Source organism: Bubalus bubalis, chromosome 18 (assembly GCF_019923935.1).
Source record: "Bubalus bubalis isolate 160015118507 breed Murrah chromosome 18, NDDB_SH_1, whole genome shotgun sequence".
NCBI classification, from domain to species: Eukaryota; Metazoa; Chordata; class Mammalia; order Artiodactyla; family Bovidae; genus Bubalus; species Bubalus bubalis.
In genome coordinates, this window is record NC_059174.1 from 4,221,877 (window position 1) to 4,247,759 (window position 25,883).

Here is a 25,883-nt window from a genome sequence, read left to right on the forward strand (position 1 = left end):
CTTCCTTCTGCCTTGACTCTGGCTCTCAGGGGTACCACTGTCTCCATGCACTATGGGTTTCTTCACTCACACACAAGAAGCCCAGGGAGTGATTGCCAAAAGACACTTTCCGTTGGGGATTCAATGGCTTCTGTCTTTTAGGCACCCTCCCACCCATTTTTAAGAAAATAAACGGCAGTACCCTAGCTCTTGCATAAGGGTGCTTGGCTGAGAGAAAGGGCCGATTTCCCTCAATCCTGAGGTTCTATTGCCCTCTGAACCCCTCTGTAGACGACTGACATGCTCGGGAGTGGGAAGATGAGAGGAGGTGAGCAAGGACCTTGTCCCTTCCTATAAATCCTTTTCTTTCTTTCTTTTTCTCTTTCTCTGTGCTGGGTCTTGTCGAGGTATATGAACTTTTACTTGTGGCGTGCTAACTCTGAGTTGTGGGCTTCCCTGGTGGCTCCGATGGTAAAGATTCTGCCTGGAATGCAGAAGACCTGGGTTCGATCCCTGGGTTGGGAAGATCCCCTGCAGAAGGGAACAGCTACCCACTCCAGTATTCTGGCCTGGAGAATTCCATGGACAGAGGAGCCTGTGGGCTACAATCCATGAGGTCGCAGAGTAGGACACGACTGAGTGACTCACACTCACACACACACAACACATGTCAGATCTAGTTCTCCGACCAGGGATCGAACCCGTGGCCCCTGGATTGGGAGTGCCGAGTCTTAGCTACTGCACTATCAGGGAAGTCCCCCAAGATATCTTTGCTTGACCCAGCATTTACCAACACAAGAGTTTCCCAGTTGAAACATACACTCTGAGAATACACCAGAGCCCTTCATTCTCAGCTGACTGTGGGCCACACACTGCAGAGTTGTGGTGGAGGGCGTGGTGCCCAGGGGCCTCCTTTGCCTGCACAGGGCAGATGGACCCAAGGCACCTCTTTATTTGCCCTAGACTTTAGCTCTTCCTTGAAGAAACATGAATGCCTTTAAAAATGTAAATGCCCAGGTCTTACCCCCAGCTTACTTAAATTTCTGGAATGAGGCCTGGGAAGTTTCTGTGTAAAACACATCCTTAGGTGATGGTAACATAGCTAATTATTTAGAAATCCTTGTCCTGAGACTTATTTCTAGACACAACTTGACTTTCAAAGGAAGTGGGGCAGGGGAGAGTGGACCCTCTTTCCAAGAAATAGGAGACACTAGGCCCCGTGGTATATGAAATGGAAGTCTGCAAGAATGGGAGACTTCCTAGACCTTCTGCCAAGGGCTGGCGGTGGGGGCTGCTCCATCCTTCCTCTGCTCCAGCCACATGAAAGGAGAGGAGGGGTCAGAGACAGAAACGTGTCTGGGCCTTGTCTCCACCGGAGCAGCTCCTGGCCCTGGTTTATCTTCAAAGGCCATCTCCCCCCGGGCTCTGATCAGTAACAGAGAAAGGCCACTCTTTGTGCTGGATACCACATTTAGCAAGTCTGCTGGCCAAGAGGACGGAGGAGTCAGAGCACCGGGTGTTTATTTAGACCGTTCCGAGCCGGGGTTTGGGTGCTGCGGTGCTAACACTTGGTAATGTCAGCTGATGTCCTAACCTGTTCAGGGCAGAGGGAGCCGAAATCGGGAGGCCAAGGTGATAGAAGAAAAGAGAGCTAGAAAGAATCTGGGCTTCTGGGGAGAAATGACCTACAGGATTTCCTTTTCCTAGACCTTGATGCCTCTTTCTCATCCCAGTTAGCATGCTGGGAACAATTCTTGAACATCATTCATTTGTTCCACCAGTCAACAATTGTATAAATTACTAATTATGAACTCAACTGTCCCTTATGAAACAGAGATTAGGAAAACAAAGAGTTTGCAAGTATCTCATCATAATGTTCAAAGAGGATGCTGGTTTTGTGCATGGGTAAGGCCTTTACTATGACCAGTGCATTCTCTTGGCAAAACTCTATTAGTCTTTGCCCTGCTTCATTCCATATTCCGAGGCCAAATTTGCCTGTTACTCCAGGTGTTTCTTGGCTTCCTACTTTTGCATTCCAGTCCCCTATAATGAAAAGGACATCTTTCTTGGGTGTTAGTTATAAAAGGTCTTGTAGGTCTTCACAGAACCGTTCAACTTAATTCACCCATTCCAGTCCATTTTAGTTGGCTGATTCCTAGAATGTCGACGTTCACTCTTGCCATCTCCTGTTTGACCACTTCCAATTTGCCTTGATTCATGGACCTGACATTCCAGGTTCCTATGCAATATTGCTCTTTACAGCATCGGACCTTGCTTCTATCACCAGTCACATCCACAACTGGGTATTGTTTTTGCTTTAGCTCCATCCCTTCATTCTTTCTGGAGTTATTTCTCCACTGATCTCCAGTAGCATATTGGGCACCTACTGACCTTGAGAGTTCTTCTTTCAGTATCCTATCATTTTGCCTTTTCATACTGTTCATGGGGTTCTCAAGGCAATAATACTGAAGTGGTTTGCCATTCCCTTCTCCAGTGGACCACATTCTGTCAGACCTCTCCACCACTGCAGATGGTGACTGCAGCCATGAAATTAAAAGACGCTTACTCCTTGAAAGAAAAGTTATGACCAACCTAGATAGCATATTGAAAATCAGAGACATTACTTTGCCAACAAAGGTCCGTCTAGTCAAGGACATGGTTGTTCCAGTGGTTATGTATGGATGTGAGAGTTGGACTGTGAAGAAAGCTGAGTGCCAAAGAATTGATGCTTTTGAACTGTGGTGTTGGAGAAGACTCTTGAGAGTCCCTTGGACTGCAAGGAAATCTAACCAGTCCATTCTGAAGGATATGAGCCCTGGGATTTCTTTGGAGGGAATGATGCTAAAGCTGAAACTCCAGTACTTTGGCCACCTCATGCAAAGAGTTGACTCTTTGGAAAAGACTCTGATGCTAGGAGGGATTGGGGGCAGGAGGAGAAGGGGATGACAGAGGATGAGATGGCTGGATGGCATCACTGACTCTATGGATGTGAGTCTGAGTGAACTCCGGGAGTTGGTGATGGACAGGAGGCCTGGCGTGCTGCGATTCATGGGGTCGCAGAGTCGGACATGACTGAGCGACTGAACTGAACTGAACTGAACTGAAGGCCTTTACTGTTGCTTTGCAGAAACTAACAAATAACTGGATACATTTAGAAAAATGCATTCTGGATATTGCTCCTGATGGTCTCTCTGTGCACAAAAACTTGTTGAAGAATTCTAAATGTCTAACTCTATCACCATCAGTTCAGTTCATATTCAATGGGCTTTTGTTTGCCTTCTATTTATGGGAAATAATATGGATTTTCCATTTACAAGAATTATAAAAAGTTACTTTTTAAACTGTATTTTCTTTAGTTCACATCATTTTAAGTTAAATAGATACAGTTAAATAAAAAAATTTAGTAGAGGTATTTTGGGTTTCCAGGGAAATTCAGGATTATAGTACATGGATGACAGTAGTTCATGAAGCAATTTATTCTTGGTCCCTTCTGGAGGAGTAAGGTACAGCCACCCAGGTTGTACTGACGACATCACTTCAGATGTTCCGAGCCTCAGCATCAGTGGTGACCACGCAGGAACTGAGGACTTAAGATCTTCAGGAAAGGTCAGTTGAAGCAGATGAAACATGGAATCTGCATACAGATTTTTACAGGTTCTAAAATAAACCCATGTGGGACATGAGTAAGTGGCCTCCCCTACACTGCATTTAGCATTCATGGGTTCTGTGCTGTTAATTCTATAAACTGTCTCCTGCATGATACACACTGCTGTAAGATCAGCCTTCCCATGGCTGACATACAGAATCCACGCTGAGACCACTGTTCCTCTCTCTCTCCATTCTAACGGACTTCGCATTGCAGGCTCCCATACTCAGGTCCTGTTGCCCAGGAGACACTACCGTCCCACAGAGAAATGGTTATTAGAGAACAGCGGTCATCTTTGTGTGTCCTTTATTGAGAAGGCAGGCTAAGACGGAGCGTGTTGCCTCCATCTTCAACTCCCCACCTCGGGTCATCCCCGCTCTGCCCAGAGTTCTTCTGCTCAGAATTGCTGGATCATTTTTTGTCACACCCTCTTCACGTGTGTCTCAGGGGCCATAATAGAATTCTAAGGCTCAAATGGCCTTCTCTGTCTTTTTAAAAAGGACACCATCCTGTGGTTGTTCCTGACTCCTTCTACTCCTGATGTGGGCATTAAATGAGATAACATGATTGCTTTTATTAATAATATGACCAAAAGGTAGAAAGTAGGAAGGTATACCTTTTTTGCCATCTATTCTACTTTTCATTATTAACAATAATTTTTATGTTTGCAAAATAGTGACCATTCACTTTAAAATTCTCTTAAATATATTTTAAAAATATGCATGCATTATACATATATATATAATCTCAGATATTCAGAAAAAATAGTTTATTCAGGTCATTTGGACTTACTTTGCTGAGAGAGTTTTTTATTTCTCTCTGGTCTGAAGATGTGAAATTTAGAAAATTTGAATAACTTGCTTTTTAATTTATTACTTAGGTTTTTTTTTCCCTTTCCTTGCTCCTTTCCCTCCCCTTTTCTTTCTGCAAGGATTTTCAAGTAGGGGGAAAAAAAAAGATAGAAAACCCACTACATTTATGGTTTATCTAACTTGGATGATTTCCATAAATAAATGATTACATGACTAGTAAGAGTAGAAAAAAAATAATTTAGTATTTGCATGAGATGGTAAATGTCGGTTTCTAATTTCCTCAAGCACAAACAAGAAAATGATTAATGTCTTCCCTCCAACCTTTTCTCAGCTTTTCAAGAAATTACTGAGATTCTTAATCAACATTTATACACTTAGATCACCTTGGTAATGACCAGCTTCTTGCTAACTTATTCAAGAACTTAACAAGTTTCAAAGGCAAAGAAACAGAACACTTTATTATAAAACTTATAAAATAATTAAATATTACACATATATTTTGACTTTTCTCTATAACCCATGTTTATTTATTCAACACTTTTCCTCAGAATTAATTCACTTCCTCAAAGAAGCAAGTGAGAACACATAAGAATAGGCTATTAATAAATTAATTTTCCGTAAAATAATAAAAATGATAATTATATAAAGAAACAAGTTGAAATTTTTTTCAGAGGGTAAGAGGGTAGTGATATGGAGGCCTATATTTATTTTTATGATAAAATGGCCACTATTCTAGGCCAAGTCCAGGAGACAGAATATTCTAATCATTATTTCTCTGAGATTTGAGAATGTATGATTTTAATTAGAATAGAATAAAGGAGGCTCTAAATTTAACAAACCACTGTCTGGTTGGTTATGCTGAGCGGGCAAATCCCTGTTTGAACTGGGACTTTTAAAAGCAGTAAAATTGGGTTACATTCATCAAAGACATTGAGGAACAGAGTAGAATTATATAAATATGCCCTTTATAACCACATCTCAAAAAACTGCAGAAGGACACCGGCTTGTAAGTTACTTTGGTTTTGGCAAAATGATGTGGTGTTTTTCCCATGGAGAACAGTTTTAAGCTCATTAGTGCCTACCAACAGCTGGCTTCTGAAGACTGAAAATATCATCTGAAAGATTATGAAACACTCTTGTTTGTTGAAGTGTCCTGGCATATTACAATTTATTAATATTCACATAGCGAGAAGATGGATGGATTTCTCAATTGCCACTGTGACTTTCCCCTTGTTAACCAAATCCTAGGGCAAATTTAAATATGTCAGTTGCTAAGGAAAAACCCACAAGTAGCCTCTAATTTTCCAAGCATCTCTGATAATACACGGGGAGCACCATGAGTGACGTTTTCCTGTCCTTCCAAACAGGACTGTTTTGCTCTTTGTCTCCTCTTAGGTTTCTACCAGAAATGCACATGCTGATTCCCCAAGAGCAGACCTGAGACTCCCGAGGACTTGTTCGGCTAGCACCAAAAATGACAAGGTTGACAGAGTGTGTAGGGAAACAAGGTTTTGTGGTTATTTTTTTTTTCTTTTTTTTTTTTCAGAGTGTGAAGTCCAATTAAGTGGAAATCTTAACTTGTTCACGTTGCTCTGTTTTCAGAATATTCCTCAGAATACTTTTCAAGTTGTGAATTTTAGTCTTGGAGACTCTCTATATAAGCAGAATATACTTTAAACGAAATAAGAAACAACACCACACACACACACACACACACACACACACACACACCAGAGAAACAGGACATGAAGCTTGCTAGTCCAGCAGCAAGCACCATTGTGAGCACCATTCGGCGTCTGTACAACTCCTGGTCCAGGGCGTCCACAGTTCCGGTCAAACTCTGAGCTCTGAGCAACAGTTAGGCAGCGTGTTCCACCCACATCGGATTACTCCGAGTCTCAGTCTGTGACTTGAAGTCCGAAAGGACATTTCCAAAATCCACCTTCTGAGGTTCCCTGGGGTGGGGTCTGTCCCCAAAGTTCACAAGCATCTCTCTTGGTCAAAATTCAAACCTGTTCTCTCTCATGGCAAGCCATCACCTCCTTCCTGTAACAGTGCAAAGCAAAGCCGGTCTGTTTTTGTTCTATGCTTCTGTGAGTCCGATTTGTCATTGCTTCCCATTTTCAAGTGCTTCTGAGTACCATGTGTGTTAGGGAAATGAACAAGAAGGCTGTTCTTGAGAGCAACCCCTCCAACACGGTGGTCAGCTCACACGGGGTTTGCAGTGTTCAGCTTTCGATGGAAAGGGGGCAGGTCTCTCCGGAGGTTGCGAGGTAAGACCCTGGCCCTGCCAGGAGGGGAGGGCGTTGAGATCAGCTCTTTCTGCTGCATGACTTGCAGCACTGCTTGCCGTAGAATTTGTGGTTGCAGACGCCGTGCTGAGGAACAAGATGACACCAGCCGAAAAAGTCTACACAGGATGGATCCTCTAAGGTGAGAAGAGATTTCGGCACGTTAGGACAGGTTCTTAGCCTTTTCCTTAAGGTGAGGGCCTACAGACAAAGACTTGGGGTCGACTTGCCTATGGCCCCCCGGGGTTCTTACATGAGACATGAGGACTTTGTAGGGGGAAAAGCAGGATGAAGGCACCCAGAGGCACTGTGAAAGTCAAAGTGTTATTCACTCAGCAGGATCTGACTCTTTGCGAGCCCATGGACTGTGGCCTGCCGGGCTCCTAAGGCACTGTAACCACTAACGAAATATAAACAGGTTAGGGTTACTGGCTTGCAAGTGGATGTTTAAAAAAAAAAAAGTCATCTCCAGCCTGAGCTTAATGTCTGATCTCCCTAAATAAGCTGGAGACTACCGTTGTGCCTCCAAGGCATGTCCCCTAAAAACAACCGAGGATATTGTTAAAACACTGGTTCTGTTTCAGAAAGCCTGGGGTAAGGACCCAGATGTTTTTTTTATTTCTAACAAACACCCCAGGGTTGCTGCCACTACTCCAGGCTCATTACTTTGGGGAGCAACGAACCTCATATACTGGGGGTTCAAAACCTAGATTGAAGGCCCAACTGTGACATTCTGTGCAGGTTTAAATCAAATCTCATGGCCAATTTGTGAAGACATGAATTGAAGTCAGCACCAGTCTTTTTAAACTTCCTTCCTTGTGTAGGATAACAGGTGTGATTATCTACTGGAAGCAGAACAGGGGCATCAGAGGCTTTTACCCCAGAGGCCCTCAGGAGTTACAGAACACACGTGGAGGTGTACATCCATTTTTCCTTCTGTAAGCATAAATGTGTGTTTTAGGAGTTAGGGCTCAGTCCTTTGACTGGATTTGCAAGGAATTTTTTTTTTTAACTTTAGAGCTATTTAGGGTCTACCCCTATACGTGAGTAAATGCTGTCATTCAGAGCTGGAATTTCCTCCTCTATGCAAGTCTTAAAGTCACCCTCAAGTCCCCACAAACTGCACACCACTCACGGGTACCCAGTCACATCCCCCCTGAGTCCACCCTCACCACTCGCCTCTGAGCCCCGGGACACGGCTCACAAGGCTCTTTTTTTCTGTTGCTTTGCCTGTTGCCCTCAATTTGTATCTGGTCTTCCTATGAACTGCTGACAGCTCCCTCCTTAAGCCTTGGTTCTTCCGCCTAAAGCTCCCTTTCACGCAGACACTTCACTCCTCCCACCCCCAAAAGGATTAGCCTCGTAATCCTTTTGAAACAGGTGCACATCCCTGGCACATCCCTGCCCCTAACCCTCCCCCTGGATCCCGTTCACCTGGAGTCAGAGGTATAGTCTCTACAGTGACTCACAGGATCTGGTCCCCAGGACGGCAGAGCCACCTCATCCTTTCGTTTCCCTGAAGCCTCTGCTCAGAGGTGCCCGCTTGGTTCTGCCTTCTCTGACCTCCCTATGAGAACGGCACACCCCGTGGCCCCCAGGAAGGACCACCTCTCCCAGCTTTGTTTCCCTACGTCCGATTTACTGGCATTTATCACATCACGCGTGTTTACCTACGGCTGCCTCCTCTCCAGAGCGTGGCAGCCTCGAGCATACATCTGACTTTCTCTCACTGCTCTGCTCCCAACACCTGCCACAGCGCGGCTGCTCAAGAAGCACTTGTTGAAAAAAATAAATTCCCTCCACCTGACAGCCAAAACAACCAGTTCAAGCCATAATGACTCTCCGCTTGGGTAGAAGGATGAGATGGAGTTGTTCTTTTCTTTCCTACTAGTAAGTCCTGGTTATATCCTGAAGGTGGAGTCTAGAGGATTAGCTGACAGGTGGGTAAAGAGTGTGAGAGAAAAAGAAGAATCAAGAATGACTATGGGATTTTGACCTGGGCATCTAGAAGAACGGGGTCATGTTTACTGAGATGGGGGCGGGGTGGAGGCAGGCCCCAGGAGACTAGTTTAGGATATATCAACAGAGATACAAGCGTGACATGAGAGGAAGACTTTGCCTATGTGTCTATATGTATATAATCTTCAAGTTCAGTTATTTTTTAATACAGTGTCTTATACCCCAGTGCATTAGCATGTACCCTAATCAATCAGAATGTACGTCTGGATCAGCTTCTATTTAGACTGTAGAGATGATCCTGTTGATGCAGTGGACATACTGGAGGACAAAAAGCACTATCACCACTTGCCCCTCCTGAGATAAGCATGGAATTTCAACATCTAGCTTCTGCTGGAAGCTAGATGCAAGTCAGGAATCAGACGTGAGGTGTCTCACGATGCTGTCAGAGTAAGTATTGCATTGGGTTATATTTGTAATAATGATTACTAATAGCTGATTACTGAGTGTAATAGAGGATGAGGTGGTTGGATGGCATCACCGACTCAATGGACATGAGTCTGAGTAAACTCCGGGAGTTGGTGATGGACAGAGAGGCTGGTGTGCTGCAGTCTGTGGGGTTGCAAAGAGTCGGACACGACTGAGTGACTGAACTGAACTGAATAGCTGATTATTTGTGCCTTTGTTATGAGTCTGGTATTTTGTTTACACTATTAAGGACAACCCCAGAGTGAGCTTCACATCCTACATGCAAACAATTGACAAGTATCATTGGCTGGATCTCACAACACACATCCAGCGACTCCCACCGCTACTACCCTTGTGGGACCTCGTTCCCTCACTGGACGTGGGACCTGCCTCCTGCAGAGAGGAGACAAGTCCTCGTTCTGTTCTAGGCCCCCTCCTCAGTGTAACTTCCAGGGATCCTCCTGTGTGATGGGGATGGGAGAACTGGGAGGAATCCCCACCTGAGGAAAACTAGAGGCCCCGTGTTTGGCCAGGAAGAAACGCCTGGGCTTGTGTCCTGCGTGTCTGCCTTCTCATTTTACTCCTCTTGATACAAGGAGACCTGCCTCAGGCAGGAGGCCTGAGACAAGGCCCTCTCCTGGAAAGCCTTCCCGAGTCTCCCTTGCACCATCCCTGGCACCAGCTAGAGCTCACCACCATCAGGGACTGCCCTGGATGTATGTGCCTTGCACAACTCTCAGGAGGGCTCCTCTAATGTCGACTGTGATGTGAATGGCACCCCCGAGGGTTTGGGCAGGAGCTGCATAACTGAATACAGCAGGTGTTGGACAAATACTGCAGACGGGAGGAAAACCGACTTGTGCGTGGTGGGGTCCTTTACCTCTCTTGGCAGGAGCTGGACAGAAGTTGGTGTTACAGGCCCGCAGGACTGGAGGCTTCTGCCGCAGCAGACAGCTCGAGGAAGGCCGGCCCTGCTGGACGCAGTGGACCGAGCGCGTCTGCACCCCTCCGCCACAGGTAACGGTGCACTGCAGGAGAGGGAGGAAGCGGTCAGGAACGGGCCCTTCCCGATGCCACTCACAGCAGGGAAAGAAACCTCCGTGGCTCGTGACATTGCCAAGGCGCCTGTCGATGAAACAGGGACTGTCCAGAGCTGGGCACATGAATCCACTCTCCTAACACGTTTTGGGAGCCGTTTGATCTGATTAGAAGGCTCTGAAGCAAATGCCATCTGCTTCCCCCGAGACTCTGTGTCTCCCAGTCAAGTAACTCAGGCAGAAGAGAGGTTCCAGGCATACAGAAGCTGCCACAGGAATGCAGAAGCAAATACAGACACATCCAGCCAGTTCATCACAGTATTTAAAGAATTCCAGGCAACCTCTGCAGATACAATAGTGGAGGGGATGGTTCAGAACTTGGACAGCCAAAGAAATATAACGCTCTGAGACAGCTTAGAAATTATGTCCTCCCTGCCCAGCCAAATTCTGAGATAGCGTGGTGGATATTGTGTTTTGAATTCAATTATCTCACTGTCCAACTGAAGGTTAAAAAAAAAAAAAAAAGACTAAAAAGGACTGTCCAGTAATTTTTTTCCAGGTACACACATAAATATATTTCCTAACAAAAGAACAAATAAGAAAATATTATCAGAGAAAAGATAGCCCTTTAAATTAATGTTTACATGTATTTTGCTTTAAAAAAAGTTCGCTACCAGTTCATTATCCTTATTATTTTTTCCTATTTTATTGTGGACAGGTGAGGACGTCCACTTGGGACAAGCATCACTATGCAGAATGGCTTTTGAGAGGGAAAAATATGTTGTGGTAAAAAGAGTATGAGTTTTGGAATTAGCCCTAAATTCAAAGATAGCTGTATCCCTGTTACCAAATCATCTCAGTCAGAAGATGGCTAACTATTTTTGTGAAGAACAAGACAGTAACTATTTTAATTTGTTAATTGAGGTATAGTTGATGTACAGTATTATGTTAGTCTCAGGTATACAACAGAGTGATTCAAAATTTGTATAGATAATATTCCATTTATGGTTATTATAAAATATTGGCTAATCCCTTGCCTTTGTAGATTATACACACATATACAGATACACACATATATATATCTTATATAGTAGTTTGTACCTCTTAATGCCTCTCTCCCTCCAGTAATCACTGGTTTGTTCGCTACATTTTTTCTATTCCACATAAGTGATAAACAGTATTTGATTTTCTCTATCTGACTAATTTCACTAGGCATAAAACCCTCCTGGTCCATTGATGTTGTTGCAAATGACAACATTTCATTCTTTCTTATGGCTGAGTTCTTCATCCACTCACCTGCTGATGGGCACTTAGTCTGCTTTCGTATCTTGGTTATCGTAAACAATGCTGCTATGAACGCTGGGGTGCGTGTGTCTTTTTTAATTAGTGCTTCCATTTTCTCTGGATACATATGACATAGGAGTTGAACTGCTGGGTCATAAGGCAGTTCTAGTTTTTTGAGGAACGTCCATACAGTTTTCCCCAGTGTACCAGTTCACACTCTCACCAGCAGTACACAGAGGTTGGCTTTCCTCCACATCCTCACCAACATGTGTTGTGTTCTTTGCGATGATAACCATACTGAGCAGTGTCCAGTGATGTTTCCCTGTGGTTGTGATTTCTCTGATGATTAGCAAGGCTGAGCATCTTTTTGTGTACTTTTTGGCCATCTGCATCTCATTGGGAAAAATGTTTATTCAATTCTTCTGCCCGCCTCCTTTTTGATTGGGTTGTTTTGTTTTTTGACACTGAGTTGTTTATATGTTTTGGATATTATCCCTTTATTTTTCACAAACATTTGCAAATATTTTCTCCCAGTCAGTAGGTTGTCATTTCATTTTGTCCATGGATTTCTTTGCTGTGAACAAGACTTTAAGTTTAGTTAGACACCCTTTATTTAGTTTTGCTCTAGTTGCTCTTGCCAGAGGAGGCAGATCCAAAGAAAATATTGCTCCACTTTATATCCACGGATGTTCTATGTTTTCTTCTAGGAGTTTTATGGTTTCTGGTCTGACAGTTCAGTCTTTAATCCATTTCGAGTTTATGTCGTATATGGTATGAGAAAATGCACTCATTTCTTTCCTTTACGGGCTGTGGTAGTTTCCCCAGTGCCACTAACCGCCGATACTATTTTCTCCACTGTATACAACAGCCTCCTCTGTTGTAGATTAATCACCCCTAAGTGCATGGGTTTAATTGCGGTAGGGTCAGGGTCAGGGAGATGCCGCCTCCTGAAGCACTCAGCCAGGTCCTGGAGTGAGTGCCAGCCCGGGATAGGCAAGGCCGGGTCCTGGGGTCTGGCGGCAGAGCCCAGAGAGGGTGGCCGGCCCTGGAGGTGGCGGCCAGGGGGCTGTTTTCTGACACAGCTGCTGCGGGGTCCAGCATGTCTCGGAGCTTGTGTGGGGCTGGATCCCTGGGCGGCAGGAAGCCAAGCTGCCTCCTGGGCCGCTGGTGGGGCCACGGTTGTCCTGAGGCTGGGGTCCGTCTACTGGTGGGCAGGCTGGGTCCCACCGCGGAAGGCTGGGGTCCCTCTGCTGGTGGGAGAGGCTGGGTCTGCAGCTACAGCCGCTCACTGGGAGGCTGGGCTTGGCCTGGGGACTCTGGGCTAATGAGCTGGAGCAGGGATTACAGAATGGTGCTTGCGGCAGGACGGGCCCCCAGAGGGTCTGATGCCACTGTCTCGCCCCAGGGTATGTTCCAGCTGACATCTTCTCCAGAAGACTCTGCAGGATCGGCGGTAGGTCTGCGCCTTTCTCAGCGTTGCTTTGCCCGAGAGCTCAAAGTACATCCTGTAAGAGCGGTGTGTCTGTTTCCCACAGCGCTCTGGGACGCCTGAACGTGGGCTCCACTGGCCTGCAAGCCCAAACCTTCTGAGGGCTCGTCTTCCTCGTGCAGACCCCCTGCTCCTGGGGGACAAGCTCTGCAACTGTGATTTTTCTATGAAATGTGCCCTGCGGCTTTGTCTCTCCCACCCATTTCATCGTGGTTCCTTCTTACATCTTTAGTTGTAGAAGCTCTTTTCTGGTGAATGTGTTAGTCACTACTCAGTCATGTCTGACTCTTTGCAACCCCACAGACTGTAGCCCACCAGGCTTCTCTGTCCATGGGATTCTCCAGGCAAGAGTACTGGAGTAGGTTGCCATGCCCTCCCCCAGGGGACTTGTGTCTCCTGCATGGCAGGCAGATTCTTTACCATCTGAGCCACCAGGGTAGGTTCTGGTCTTGGTCCTCAATTGCTGTTCTGTAAATAGCCATTATTTCGGCGTGCCCGCGAACCCCTACTCTGCCATGTGGGCAACTCTCGTCTCACAGCGCTAAGTCTTTTATGCTTTATGGGCCGTACGACCTTTGTTGTAGTCACTCACCTCTGCACCAAAGCAGCCACGGACCACACACACAAATGAGGACGGCTGTTGTCTAATGAAAGTTTATCCACAAAAACAGGCTGCAGCGGGTGGGGTTGGGGGGGGGTGGGCGGGTAGACTTGCCACTGGTAATCATTTGCTTATATCTGATCTAAATAATTCTGCACGAATCAATTTCCAAGTCTGTTAAATGAGTAAAATAATGGTAGAAAATTTTTAAAGAAATCCAATTTCATGGTGAGGCTGGCAGCACCTCTCAAGCCAGAGTTGTTTTTTCTGAAGAGCTAGGTAACACCTGTTAGCTATAACAATGCAAGGGCCAACCAAACCATAGCTTTGGATTCCTGAGGACACGCTGTTCTCTCAGACTCAGCATCACAAACCAGTCCCAGCTCATAAGCATCAAACCAACGCATCTCAAGTTTCTTCCAAGTCTTCTGAGGAAAAGGACACCTGTAACATCTGAATTTAGAAGTTGTGTGTCCTTGGCTGATCAACTGCCTAACTCTGAGCTTTACCAGCCTCATCCACAAAACAGGGACAATAATACCCACAAATAAGACCACTTTCCCAATGTCTCAGCTGGTAAAGAATCCACCTGCAGTGAATGAGATACAAGACATGTGTGTTCCATCCCTGGGCCAAAAAGATCCCCTGGAGGAGGAAATGGCAAACACACTCCAGTATTCCTGCCTGAAAAATCTCTTGAACAGAGGAGCCTGGTGGGTTCATGGGGTCACAAAGCACAACTGAGCAACTAAGCTCACAACATCACCTCCAGGATGAAGGGAGGAGATAGATATGTGTACAGGATGTAACACAGTGCATAGAAATGGCTGGACAAATGCTAGCCATCATTGATATTACTCAGAAACACGAGAATCAAGTGAGTCAAGACTCATGAGCAGCATTTCTAAAACACAGAAGACTCTAGTGGTGGTTTTAATAGCAGCAACAACTATGAACATTAGCAGTACCTTGGGACTAACCGCTTTGTATTACTTATTCACTGAAACAAAAAAGAAAAGAAAAAACCTAACTCTGCACAATATTATCATCTCAGTTTTATAGATGTGAAAATGGAGGCTCACCGATGCTGGAACCTGCCCAGGGACTCAGGTCATTCGGACAGGTCCCTAACAACAGTTGTAAACGGAATCTTGCTTAACTTTAACCCCCCTCAATCTCTGTGTGCTCACCTGTTGCCATGGCGATGAATACCACCCAGCGGCCAGACTGTACACTGGATGGGCTGGACACGCCCCCCGGTTGCAGGTTTCCTCCAAGTCCAGGTTTGGTTTCTTAATATTGCGGCACCTTCGCTCGGGGAAAGTTATCAGCTTGCCTTGGAAGGCCTTCTCGCTGCATTTCATCTCCCTCTTCCTCACTCCCAGACCACAGCTCACAGAACACTGTGGGGCAAGTAAGGAGGCGTCAGGGTGCGGGCTCCACCATCCACGTGTAATCAGAGGGATGGGACTAGGGCAGGTCAGCCACAGCCCACCAGGCTCCTGAAGGCAGGGCCTCAAGTCCCGCAGGATACAGAAGCCAGAGGACTGGAGTTACTTTCCCAAGGTCACAGCATGGCTCAGCACCACAAAATAAAGGCAGGCGCTGCCATGACACGGCACACAAGGCGAGTGAGACAGAGCCTGAGAGAAAGACGAGACCAGCAGAGGATGAGGTCAGGGTCACTGTGTAGTGGCCGGATGTCCAGGGCAGGAGGCAGGGCGCAGGGACTGGGCTTACAGGCAGTTCAGGGGAAGAACCACAGATAACAAGCAACTGTCCTTCATCTTTACCTGCCTCTCTCTTCAGCGGGGATATACACTGAGGCTGTGTTATGGCAGGAAAAAAACAAAAAGAGGATGGAGGCTGATGAAATAAGTCTGAGAAAACCTGTTTGTTTTTTTTTTTTAATGTGACTGACTGCTATTTTATTTAAATATTTCCTTACTTCCACTATACAAATTTTCTTTTTCAAAAACTTTAAATTTTGTATTGGGGTACAGCTGATAAGCAACGTTGTGATAGTTTCAGGTGAATAGCAAAGGGACTCAGCCATATAAATACATGTATCCATATGTATACATGTATCCCAAACTCCCCTCCCACCCAGGCTGCCACGTAACACCAAGCAGAGTTCCCTGTGCTCTACAGTAGGTTCTTGTTGGTCATCCGTTCTCAATATAGCAGTGTGTACAGGTCGGTCCCCAACCCCCTATCACTTCTCCCTAGGCACCCATAAGCTCCTTCTCTAAGTCTGTGAGTCTGTTTCGTAAGTTCATTCGTCTTTAGAGTCCACATAGAAGGGATGTCACAGGATATTCTTCTCTGACTTACTCAGCACTACAGTCTCTAGGTTCATCCATGTGGCTGCAAATGGCATTACAGAAAACCCGTTTTTAAGTATTTTAAACAGTATTATGGGATACTGTACAGGGCCTTGATGAACTGCATAAAGCAGTAAGAAATGACATCAGCGTAACCATCATCAATCATGAAGGCTAGGCATCAGATCAAGACGGCACAGAGGCAGAATGTGATGCTCCCCTTCTCCCCCGAGACATCAAAACTAGAGTTACGTGGAGAACGAGTCTCACGGAGCATCTAGCAAACGCTGGCAGAAGACCTCAGACCTCCGAAAGGGTAAGAAAATCTGCACAAAACTAGGTGGGACAAAAGGGGGGAAAAAGAGGAATTGGGCCAGGACCTGCGCCTGGGGAGGGCGCTGTGAAAGGGGAAAGCTTTCTGTACCCCGGGACGCCCCCCACCGGCAGGGAGGTCAACCAGGACCCAGGGGAGCTCTGAAGGGGGCCCAGCAAACAGGGTGTAGAGGGCAGAGCGTAGAGAGACCTCCGGTTGCTGCCGGCCTCAGACGCTCCCCTGCGGGGCTGGGCAGGCGCTGAGGCTCGGCTCTCGAGGGCAGACCCGGGGGAGGACCGGGGCTGGTGACGGGCAGCCGGTAAGGGGACCGCGGCCAAGGGAGGATGGAAGAAGTGTGGCTCACCGCCGCCTTACACCAGAGAGCGAGGCACCACCGCGGGCAAGCGCTGAAGGGGCGGGCTGCCGTCGGAGAGTCCTTCTCCGCCCCTGTGTTCTCAGGCCGCAAAGTCCTAGGATCCTCTACCCCTCAAGGCTACCATTTCAAGTGGAAGGAGATAAAGAATTTCTCAGACAAGCAAAAGCTAAAAGGATACTGCAATACTAACCCTCTCATAAAGGAAATTCTGAAAGGTCATCTCTAAACAGAAAAGCAGCAAGAAGATACAGGAAGAAAGAAATCACAAACGAAAAGTAAATCCGCCTAAATTAGCCAGTACGCAGATCAAAAGGAAAAACTATCTGTGAGAGCAGCAACACATGCACGAGCAACAAAGGACACACAAGAAAATGGAAACAAAGGAACATCAAAATCATAACATGTGGGGAAGGAGAGGAAGAAGATGATTTTTTTTTTGGAATGTGTTGGAGCCTATATGACTACCTGTCTAAAGCAAGCAGATATAGGGAGGGGTTAACATACTTGAAAAACAGGGCAACCACAAATCAAAACCATAGTATAATTCACAGAAACCAAAAAGAACACAAGCATAAACTAAAAGGAAATCATTAAACCACCAGAAGGAAAGGAAAGGAACAAAGAATGGATAAAGCAGGTGTGGTCCATCTATATAATGGAATACCACCCAGCCATAAAAAAGAATGAAATCATGCCATTGGTGGCAACATGGATGAACACAGAGATCACCCTACTAAGTGAAGTCAGTCAGAAAGACAGAAGCAACCACCATATAACTTCATTCATGTGTGAAATCTAAAATGTGGCACAAAAGAATATCTACAAACCAGAAACAGACTCACAGACACAGACCTGTGGTTGCAAAAGGAAGGGGGGGAGGAAGAGGGATGGACTGAGAGTTTGGGGTTCACAGATGCAACCTATTACATTTAGAATGGATAAACAAGGGCCTACTGTATACAGCACAGAAAACTAGACCAAATTCCTGGGATAAACATAATGGAAAAGAACATAGAAAAGAGTGTGTGTACGCGTTTATAGCTGAGTCAGTTTGCTGTACAGCAGAACTTAGCGCAACACTGTAAATCAACTATACTTCAATAAGAATAAATAAAGGAGGATAACACTGAGCTTCGCACTTGCAGCAGCTCTGTGAGGGAGCTGCACGTGTGTGCTCCACTGTGCAGACGAGGAAAGGGAGGTTTAGCTCGAGGTCGGATCTGTAGTCATCACTGAAGGCTGCCTCTGACTCAAGCCCAGGCCTTTAGCCATTTGGTTATAACGTCTCTTAAAGAAACTGAGAGAGGAGGGGAGAGACAGGCGCCCTGCTCTGCACTTAGCCACACAGAAGGGAAGGGCACTGATGGGAGAAACCCAAACCTGCCGGGACAGCGGCCCCTCCTCCCTGGACCCCTGCCCCCAGGCCCCACCAGTGACCTTTTCCTTCCTTGGCCACTGTCTTGCTCACTAGGCTGTGGACTCCGTCAGAGCAGAGACCTCGCCTTAGGGGTTACTGATGTGTACTTCTGGTTTGATCTCTGCTCAGGTTTCCTCTGCCTGAGAACTCAAATGAGTATCCCAAGCTGGGAGTCTAGGAGGCATCTTCAAGACTTCCTTCTCCCTGCCCAACAGCTGCCTGAAGGTGCCCGCAGGCCTCTTTAAGAACTCTCAGAAAAGACAAACACTGTATATTAACGCATATATACAGAATAGAAAGGTGGCACTGACCATCCTACGTGCAGGGCAGCAGAGGAGACACAGACGTAAAGAACAGACTTCTGGACTCGGTGGGAGGAGGAGAGGGTGGATGATTTGAGAGAACAGCACTGAAACATGAATATTACCATACGTAAAAGATAACCAGTGAGAGTTTGATGGATGACGCAGGGCACCCAAAGCCGGTGCCGTGACAACCTGGAGGGGTCGGGTGGGCAGGGAGGTGGAAAGGGGTTTCAGGATGGAAGTGACACATGTAACCGATGGCAGATTCATATTGATGTATGGCAAAAACCATCACAATACAGTAATTATCCTCCAAAGAAGGAAAGAAAGAAAGAAAGCACTCTCCAGACCCTGCTTTCCTCCATCCCTGAAACATTTCATCTTTCGTTTGCATCCCTGCAGTATCCATGTGGGCACCTTTCCCGGCTCTGGGCTTGAGATCCTCTCTCTCTGAAATGAAACCCTGATTGTTCCACTGCTTTATTTAAACTTTTAATTAGCTCCCCCAACGTTAACAGGATATATTTCTAGTCTGCCACCTCACACTATCACGATCTGTGCTTGATGAAGCTTCCACCTTCTACCCATCCCCATTCATTCCTCCTGTGTCATACTCTCCCAGCTCTGCCCATACAGGGCGCACCCTCTCTCTGAACAGCCCCGACTCCATCTTTGCCGGATTCCTGCTCATCCCTCAGGCTCAGTCTCCCTGGGAAATCTCTTCTGCCAAGCTTAAGCTCTCTGAGGCAATCACAGACCCCATCACAGCACTCCACTCGCCTTACCTGTATTTTTATACACACGCTTTCTGCAGTTTGGTACCTCCACCGTCCATGCATTGCCTCATCACTGAGATGGATGTTTTACAATCGGGATTTCATGGAGAAATCAGTGGGGAAGGATGAACAGTAAGTAGCTACCTGGTGTATATGTGCAAGCCTCCAGATGCTGGTGGATGAGCTGAGCATTTCAGAAACCCCCAGGAGTGCATCTGACCGCCTACCTCACTCCACGAAGAGATGAGCCACTGGAGCCGGCTGTTCTTGGGACAGCGTCCGAGCACACAGCCCTCCTGCGAGTCTGGTCTCGGGGCGCCGGTGCATGAGCTCTCGGGCACGGCCTCTGCCACGGCAGCGCGTCTACACGTGACTTCACGCTTCCGCACTCCTCGCCCACAGGTCTTCGAACACTCGAGATTAAAAAGGAAAAAGCCATTAAATGCCAGTCTCCAGTGACCGTGTTGCAGGTAAATGCTTGGAAAAGCACTGATGCAGGGTTTACAAAGCTATTTTTAAGCACCAGGAGCAAATGCCCAGTAAAATTCCTTGTAGTCAGCAGGAGAAATCTTTCCTCCATCCAGAGACTCTGAGTCCAGATTAGATCTCCTTCAACAATCTGAACACTCAGGGGCTGCTGTGTTGTCCCAGGTCTGAAGACAGGTTTTAGTCTTCATGGAGAAGAAGAGAGGGTTTCTGTGCATAGCACACATAACAACCTGGAAAATGGTGCAAGGTCTATAACACAGTTGGTTGCTGTAACTGTGTCTCTCTCTGGCACAAAGCAGAGTCAGTTTGGGCATTTGGCTAAAGAGGATTTTCAGTGATTTGGAGAAGGAGAATCATAGAAGTATATGTCTGACAGCAACTGCCACAGACTATGGCACTCATCAAAATGGGTTGGGGGTGTCCAACTCTTGCCCTTCTGTCTGTCTTGTCTATCTGTCTTGTCCTCTGCTATCTCTAGGCTGGGCACTGTGCTAACTCTCAGGGAAAATTAAGTCAACACTCATCAAATGTTTGGGAATAACTTTGCATGGCCAGCTAACGCTCTTCTATTCCTACCATCTTGACCTTCATAAGACCTGTGAAATAAGGAAGGCAGCAAATTATTCCCTGGTTTTCAGATTTGTGGTTCAAAAGTCTTCTAAGTGATCCCAACAGCTTTTGAACCACAGCTCTGAAAGCCAGGACAGAAATGATCTCATGGGGTGGTTAGAGGGTCATGTGATACAGGCTCTGGTATATACTTATGTGTAGCATCACACAGAAGGCATTAAATGACTGTTCTCTGTTGTGGTTGGCTAAGTCTGATAATATCAGTGTCCTGTCTCCATCTCCCTTACAAATACAAAGGATGAGACTTCCCAGTGGTCCTCTTGCTATTACCCCATTTTTAAAGGGGAAGCATCTGAGGGTCACGTGATGAGTCAGCCACCTGTCAAGTTGCGGAGAGGAGCAAATATGTCTGATGTCAGACCATGGCTCTGCACCACGGAACATCATTCATTCATGGTGCTAACATCTAGGTGGTTAATTCTTATTCAATAGAATTCTTATTTATATTTGTGACTTTCTTTTTCCAGAATGGTAAAAATTTTCATCTGCTTGTGAAATGCGTTTCCAGGGCCATGGTCTCTAATGGCAGGTGGGTCATTTACCACTAGCGCCGCCTATCCGGCTGCATGACCATCACCAAAAAGGCTAAAAATCACAAAAGATGCTAATTAAAATGCCCATTCACATGACTGTGTGATTCCCATGAAGGTATAAACAGCTGAGATCCTCTGGGGGGAAGCAGAGACACCACCTGTATTTTTGTCTCCCTCCTTTTTCCCGGGGACTGGACTCATGACTCCAGTAATTCCCACTTACCTGAGACCAGGGCCCAGGGCTCCATTCCGGAGGGCAGGCATGGCTGTTGCAGGCTTGAACCTGACTGGGTGTGCTCACCGGGCAGAGAGAGTGCAGGACCGCCTCCTCCTTCTGGAAGGGCTTCTTCTGGACGCACTGCACCTTCCGGCTCTGCTGGCCTCCCGCACACGACCTGCTGCAGGCGCTCCACTCGCCCGGCTTCCAGCTTTCAGGGAGAGACGGGATTACTTCCGGGGAAGCTAAGACTCTGCATCATCAATGCCAAAGCAGTTACTGTGAAAGATTAGCCACCTGCTGGAAGCCTTTGCTCCACCACAGAACCAACAACCAATAACTGATTCTTCTTCTATAGATTTGCAAGCCTACACGGTCTATTACCCCATAGTTCTGGGGAAAAATACATTCCCACCATCAGGCGAAGAAATGTATGCTGTTTGGAACTCTGAGCAATTCAGTCTAATTTACTGGGATCTTAAACCCTGTGCCAGAGACTCTCCCAGGCATTAGGGTTGGAAAAAATGAATGAAGCCAGGCTCTTCCCATGAAGGTACCTGTGGAAGTAGTGGCTGTGTGAACACATCAAGGCAATACTTTCTGATCATTTCTACACCAGAAGTTAATACAAAGTAAAATAATGAGACTATTGACACAAGATCAATGAAGAAGGGAGAGGGGTGTGTGTGCGTTCACACATGCAAAAGAGAGACACATTGAGAGAGGGTCTCAAGAAGAATGTTTCTAAATAGGCCGTTCCCCCAACCTCTTTTTCTGGTTAGCCTTAAACTCTATGGTTGTGTTGGAGAAATAACCTCAAGTTCCTTATTTCAAGATTTTGAGCTCACTTTTTCCACAGCTGTTGTATCTGAGACTTGGTGTACACTAAAGAGTGATCATCTGAAACTGTGAATCCTTTTCAACAACCACCTCGGATTAATTGAAATTGTCTGATTCGAAGGCCTAGCATTAAAAAGATCCACCAGATAAGATGGTGACGCATTTCAAAGCAGCAGAGTCCAAACCCTGCTCACAAATGTTCAAGTTTTATTTGAAAACATAAAACATCACGAAGATCAAATATGTTTTTGATATACCTCTGCGTTACTGCACTTGCCTAGTCCTGCGATTTTTGCTCTGGCTCCCCCACCCTCAAGCCCGAGTTGTGAGGTTAAACACCTTTCTGTTGGTCTAGAGAACTTGCCTGGAGAAGGCAATGGCACCCCACTCCAGTACTCTCGCCTGGAAAATCCCATGGATGGAGGAGCCTGGTGGGCTGCGGTCCATGGGGCCGCTAAGAGTCAGACATGACTGAACGACTTCACTTTCACTTTTCACTTTCATGCATTGGAGAAGGAAAGGGCAACCCACTCCAGTGTTCTTGCCTGGAGAATCCCAGGGACGGGGGAGCCTGGTGGGCTGCCATCTATGGGGTCGCACAGAGTCGGACACAACTGAAGCGACTTAGCAGCAGCAGCAGCAGAGAACTTGCCATACAAGTTCTAGGATTACAAGTATTCTAAAACATTGCATAATCCATGTTATCTAATTCAGTGAAAGAAAGGTGATAGCAAATGGTTCCTTATATTTGTACAGCACTTTATCTTCCAGTAAGAGGCAAAGAAAAGATATCTATTATCATGAGAGTATTGGTTTTAACATTTGCCTATACGGGTGGCATTTTTGTCTGCCAAATTCAAGTTTCTTTCCTTACATGGCAAATATGATGAATTTGTAAAAGTACTAGAAAGAGCATAACACACTTTTTTGTGACACGCTTGGTTCTCCACACGCGGGCCCCAGGCTCACTCTCCATTTCAGGATCTTAGTTTCCCCAACCAGGGATCAAACTGTGATGCCTCCTGCCATGGAAGCATGGAGTCCTGACTGCTGGACCACCAGGGGAGCCCCCTTACTGCTTTTTTCATGTGTCGTTCTTACAGCATGTGTCTCACGGCATCTCAGTTATTTGTTTGCACATCTACCTCTTCCCTTAGATGGCAGGTTCACTGATGGCAGCAACTACTAATTACTCATGTCCATCTTCCAGTCCTGAGCTGAGGACTGGCACGCTCTCAGGGCATAGCACATGGTTGTTACAGGGAAAATAATGGGGTTAGATCAGATGAACGCCTCTGTCCTTAGAATTCTAATGGTCTAAGGCCTGATATATCCCTGCTGAAGAACAGTCCCTAAAAGATCCCATTACTTGACAGGAAATACTGCAATAAGTAAGAGGTGGCAAAAAGGGAAACACAGCGAAAGAGCCTGTCCACTCCACCACTCCAGCTCTGTAGTCATTGCAGGGGAAGCTTTGCTTTCAAATAGCCAGAGAACTTTGTCACTGCACAGAATACTGTTTTCTGTTAATACATGGGGTCATCACGAAAGTTCTAGGAGTTAAACATTATCAATACTCTCTCCCTCTTCATGGATGTACATACGAACGGGGTCCCTGTCTTTGCTTGGGCTTCCCTTGTGGCTCAACTGATAAAGAATCTGCCTGAAATGCAGGAGACCTGGGTTCGATCCCTGGGTTGGGAAGATCCCCTGGAGAAGGGAACAGCTACCCACTCCAGTATCCTGGCCGGAGAATTCCATGGACTGTATAGTCCATGGGGTTGGTCAACAATGGTGGAAAGGAGGCTTTAAATAGGAAGACAGCAGCTTGCCATTCAAGTGTTTTGACAATCCCTACATGTACATAAACATATACAAACCCATCTAAAGGACAGATTATTCCACAAGGGTCGATAACACTGGTTATTAGGGCCACTGGATATGTTTAAAGCCAGACGTTTCTTGGCAAAAGAGATAAATCCACAGAAGCCCCTCAAATTTCTTTCTTCTTTTTGTGTTCAGGATAGAGTTAGTTCCAAATTCTAAGAGAAAACCCAAGTTGACAGTTGGGCGTAGGGGATCGGTGGGTAGCTGAAGCCCCAAACAATTATGACATACACTCTTTACAAGGAAAAATAGATTACACAATATAATTTCATCACCACAAAGCAAACACTGCTTATTAAGATGATCAGGGAGATCAGGGAGTGCAGCACTGCTTCAGAAGAAACTCTGTCAACTCTATATAAATACATTTGGCAGAAGATAACTCGAACCAGAAGAGACTCCATTTGCCTTGGGAACATTACTTAAAATTAGTGTTCAAACAATAGCGTGGCTAAAATCAATCCTGTCGCAAACCCACTGAGATCCCCACAGAGTGTCCTCATCAAAAACGGGGTTACCACTCGGCTGCAGTCCTGCCTTTTGACTGTATGTCTTGCTACTGTGTAATTTGCATGTGAGGTTTCACGGGTTGCACAGTAATACGATTTTTAAATTCTTGGATGACTCTATAAAAGTTGAGTGCACAACCGCAGGGAAATTTAGCTAATATAGGTTTCTGTGTTATTTAAATATCTGTTTGATTTAGTTCAGAGAAGAGGGGTCTCTAAAGGTTAAAAAAAGATGCCTTTATGCCTTTTTTTTTTTAACCCCAGGATTACACTGGCATAGACAGGGTCTGAACGTCTAAAGTACATTTGTGTTTTTCAAGTTACATATTTTAATGCCAACTACTGTCTCTTTTTTCTATTGACTTTTTAGAGGGTGAGGGTTATTCTTTCTATCTTTGAATCACTTTTGATCAGAGGCATTGACAGTGGCTTCAGTCATCTCATATCAGCAATAAAGCACACAAGTACAAGTGCAACCGGAGAGACAGTCCCAGATGACTTACTAGGCAGGGCAGGAGAAGGCATTGCACATTTTGGGTTCAGTTGCTGGCCTGGCTCTTGCGTTGCAGAATGAGGAATTGACTTGAGTGTTCTGATCTCGTAAGCAAACGGCCTTGACACTTATGTAACCTAATAAGACATCAAAAGTTACCAAGTGAAAACTACAGATAACCAATGCCATTTAGTTTCCAAGTTTAGCTTCCCATGTACCAGGGTTCTGATATTTTACTGAAGACAGAATCCAAATAGTGCGTGAAAACACTTTATTTAAAAACATCTACAACACATGTGAATCCCACTTCTATCTCCACCTCCCCCGAGATTACTGCTTCCATAGTTTAATATTTTTAACATGCAGCTTCTTGGTTTTCGAGACCACCATGGATTCTAGAATCATACAGTGATAAAAACGACCTTTTGAAAACAGGGCCACCGTAAAGGGAAATGTCTCACAAGCTTTAATTTACATTGCACATATCTAATGAAAAATGGTCTTCAAAGAACAGTCACGGGTGAATTTATTGTGGAAACTCTAAGATTCTGCGTTTTCATGAAGCAACTTTTACTTCCATAAGACTGTGGGGCACATATAAACGGAAACTTGCACTCACCGACCATGTATTCAAACCTGTTCATATGACTCTGTTTTTTGTTTCTGTCTGTTCACCCTACTGCCTGGCTTTCATTTTCGGACCTCTCATCGGAGACGTACGGTTTTCTGTGAATAACTGTATTTGATAGCTCCCCATATAGGAAGCCTGCCTCCTTTTTTAATCGTTTTTATTCACATGGACTTTTCCTTAAAATGGAATCTGAGCAACAATGAAAAGTCACCCCTGCTAGAATGATTAGGTTGAAGTGGGTTTATATTCAGGAAAAGGAAAGTGAAGTCGCTCATTCATGTCCAACTCTTTGCAATGCTATGGACTGTAACCTACCAGGCTCCTCTGTCCAAGGGATTTTCCAGGCAAGAGCACTGAAGTGGGTTGCCATTTCCTTCTCCATTATGTTCAGGAGGAACTGATCAAAACATCAGGACTCTCTACAGTTAAGAGTTTGCTTCTGGAGAATGTATTCATTTGGATTCCTCTTATGCCTCAGACCCACCATGCTCTGTGAGTCACATGAAGGGGATGCTAATTCAAGGCAAGGCAGAATCCCACAGTGCATCTGTCCAACGTCATCCCTTTGATTGTCTTTATT

At 45.7% G+C, this 25,883-nt stretch overlaps 1 protein-coding gene across 4 annotated transcripts in view; it reads right to left on the reverse strand.

Annotated features, from left to right (window-relative positions):
- Positions 1-4,872: 4,872 nt before the first annotated feature.
- ADAMTS18 (ADAM metallopeptidase with thrombospondin type 1 motif 18) overlaps positions 4,873-25,883 on the reverse strand; it is a 314,775-nt gene continuing 293,764 nt past the window's right edge. For all 4 annotated transcript variants that reach the window (XM_044931116.2, XM_044931115.2, XM_044931118.2 and 1 more), the window contains 6 exons: positions 24,683-24,809; positions 20,950-21,154; positions 19,302-19,487; positions 14,754-14,966; positions 10,033-10,180; positions 4,873-6,865 (listed from right to left, as the gene is read on the reverse strand). In XM_044931116.2, the coding sequence (XP_044787051.2) occupies positions 6,750-6,865; positions 10,033-10,180; positions 14,754-14,966; positions 19,302-19,487; positions 20,950-21,154; positions 24,683-24,809 (995 nt within the window). In that variant the 3' untranslated portion in view covers positions 4,873-6,749. The remainder of the gene's footprint in view (positions 6,866-10,032; positions 10,181-14,753; positions 14,967-19,301; positions 19,488-20,949; positions 21,155-24,682; positions 24,810-25,883) is intronic.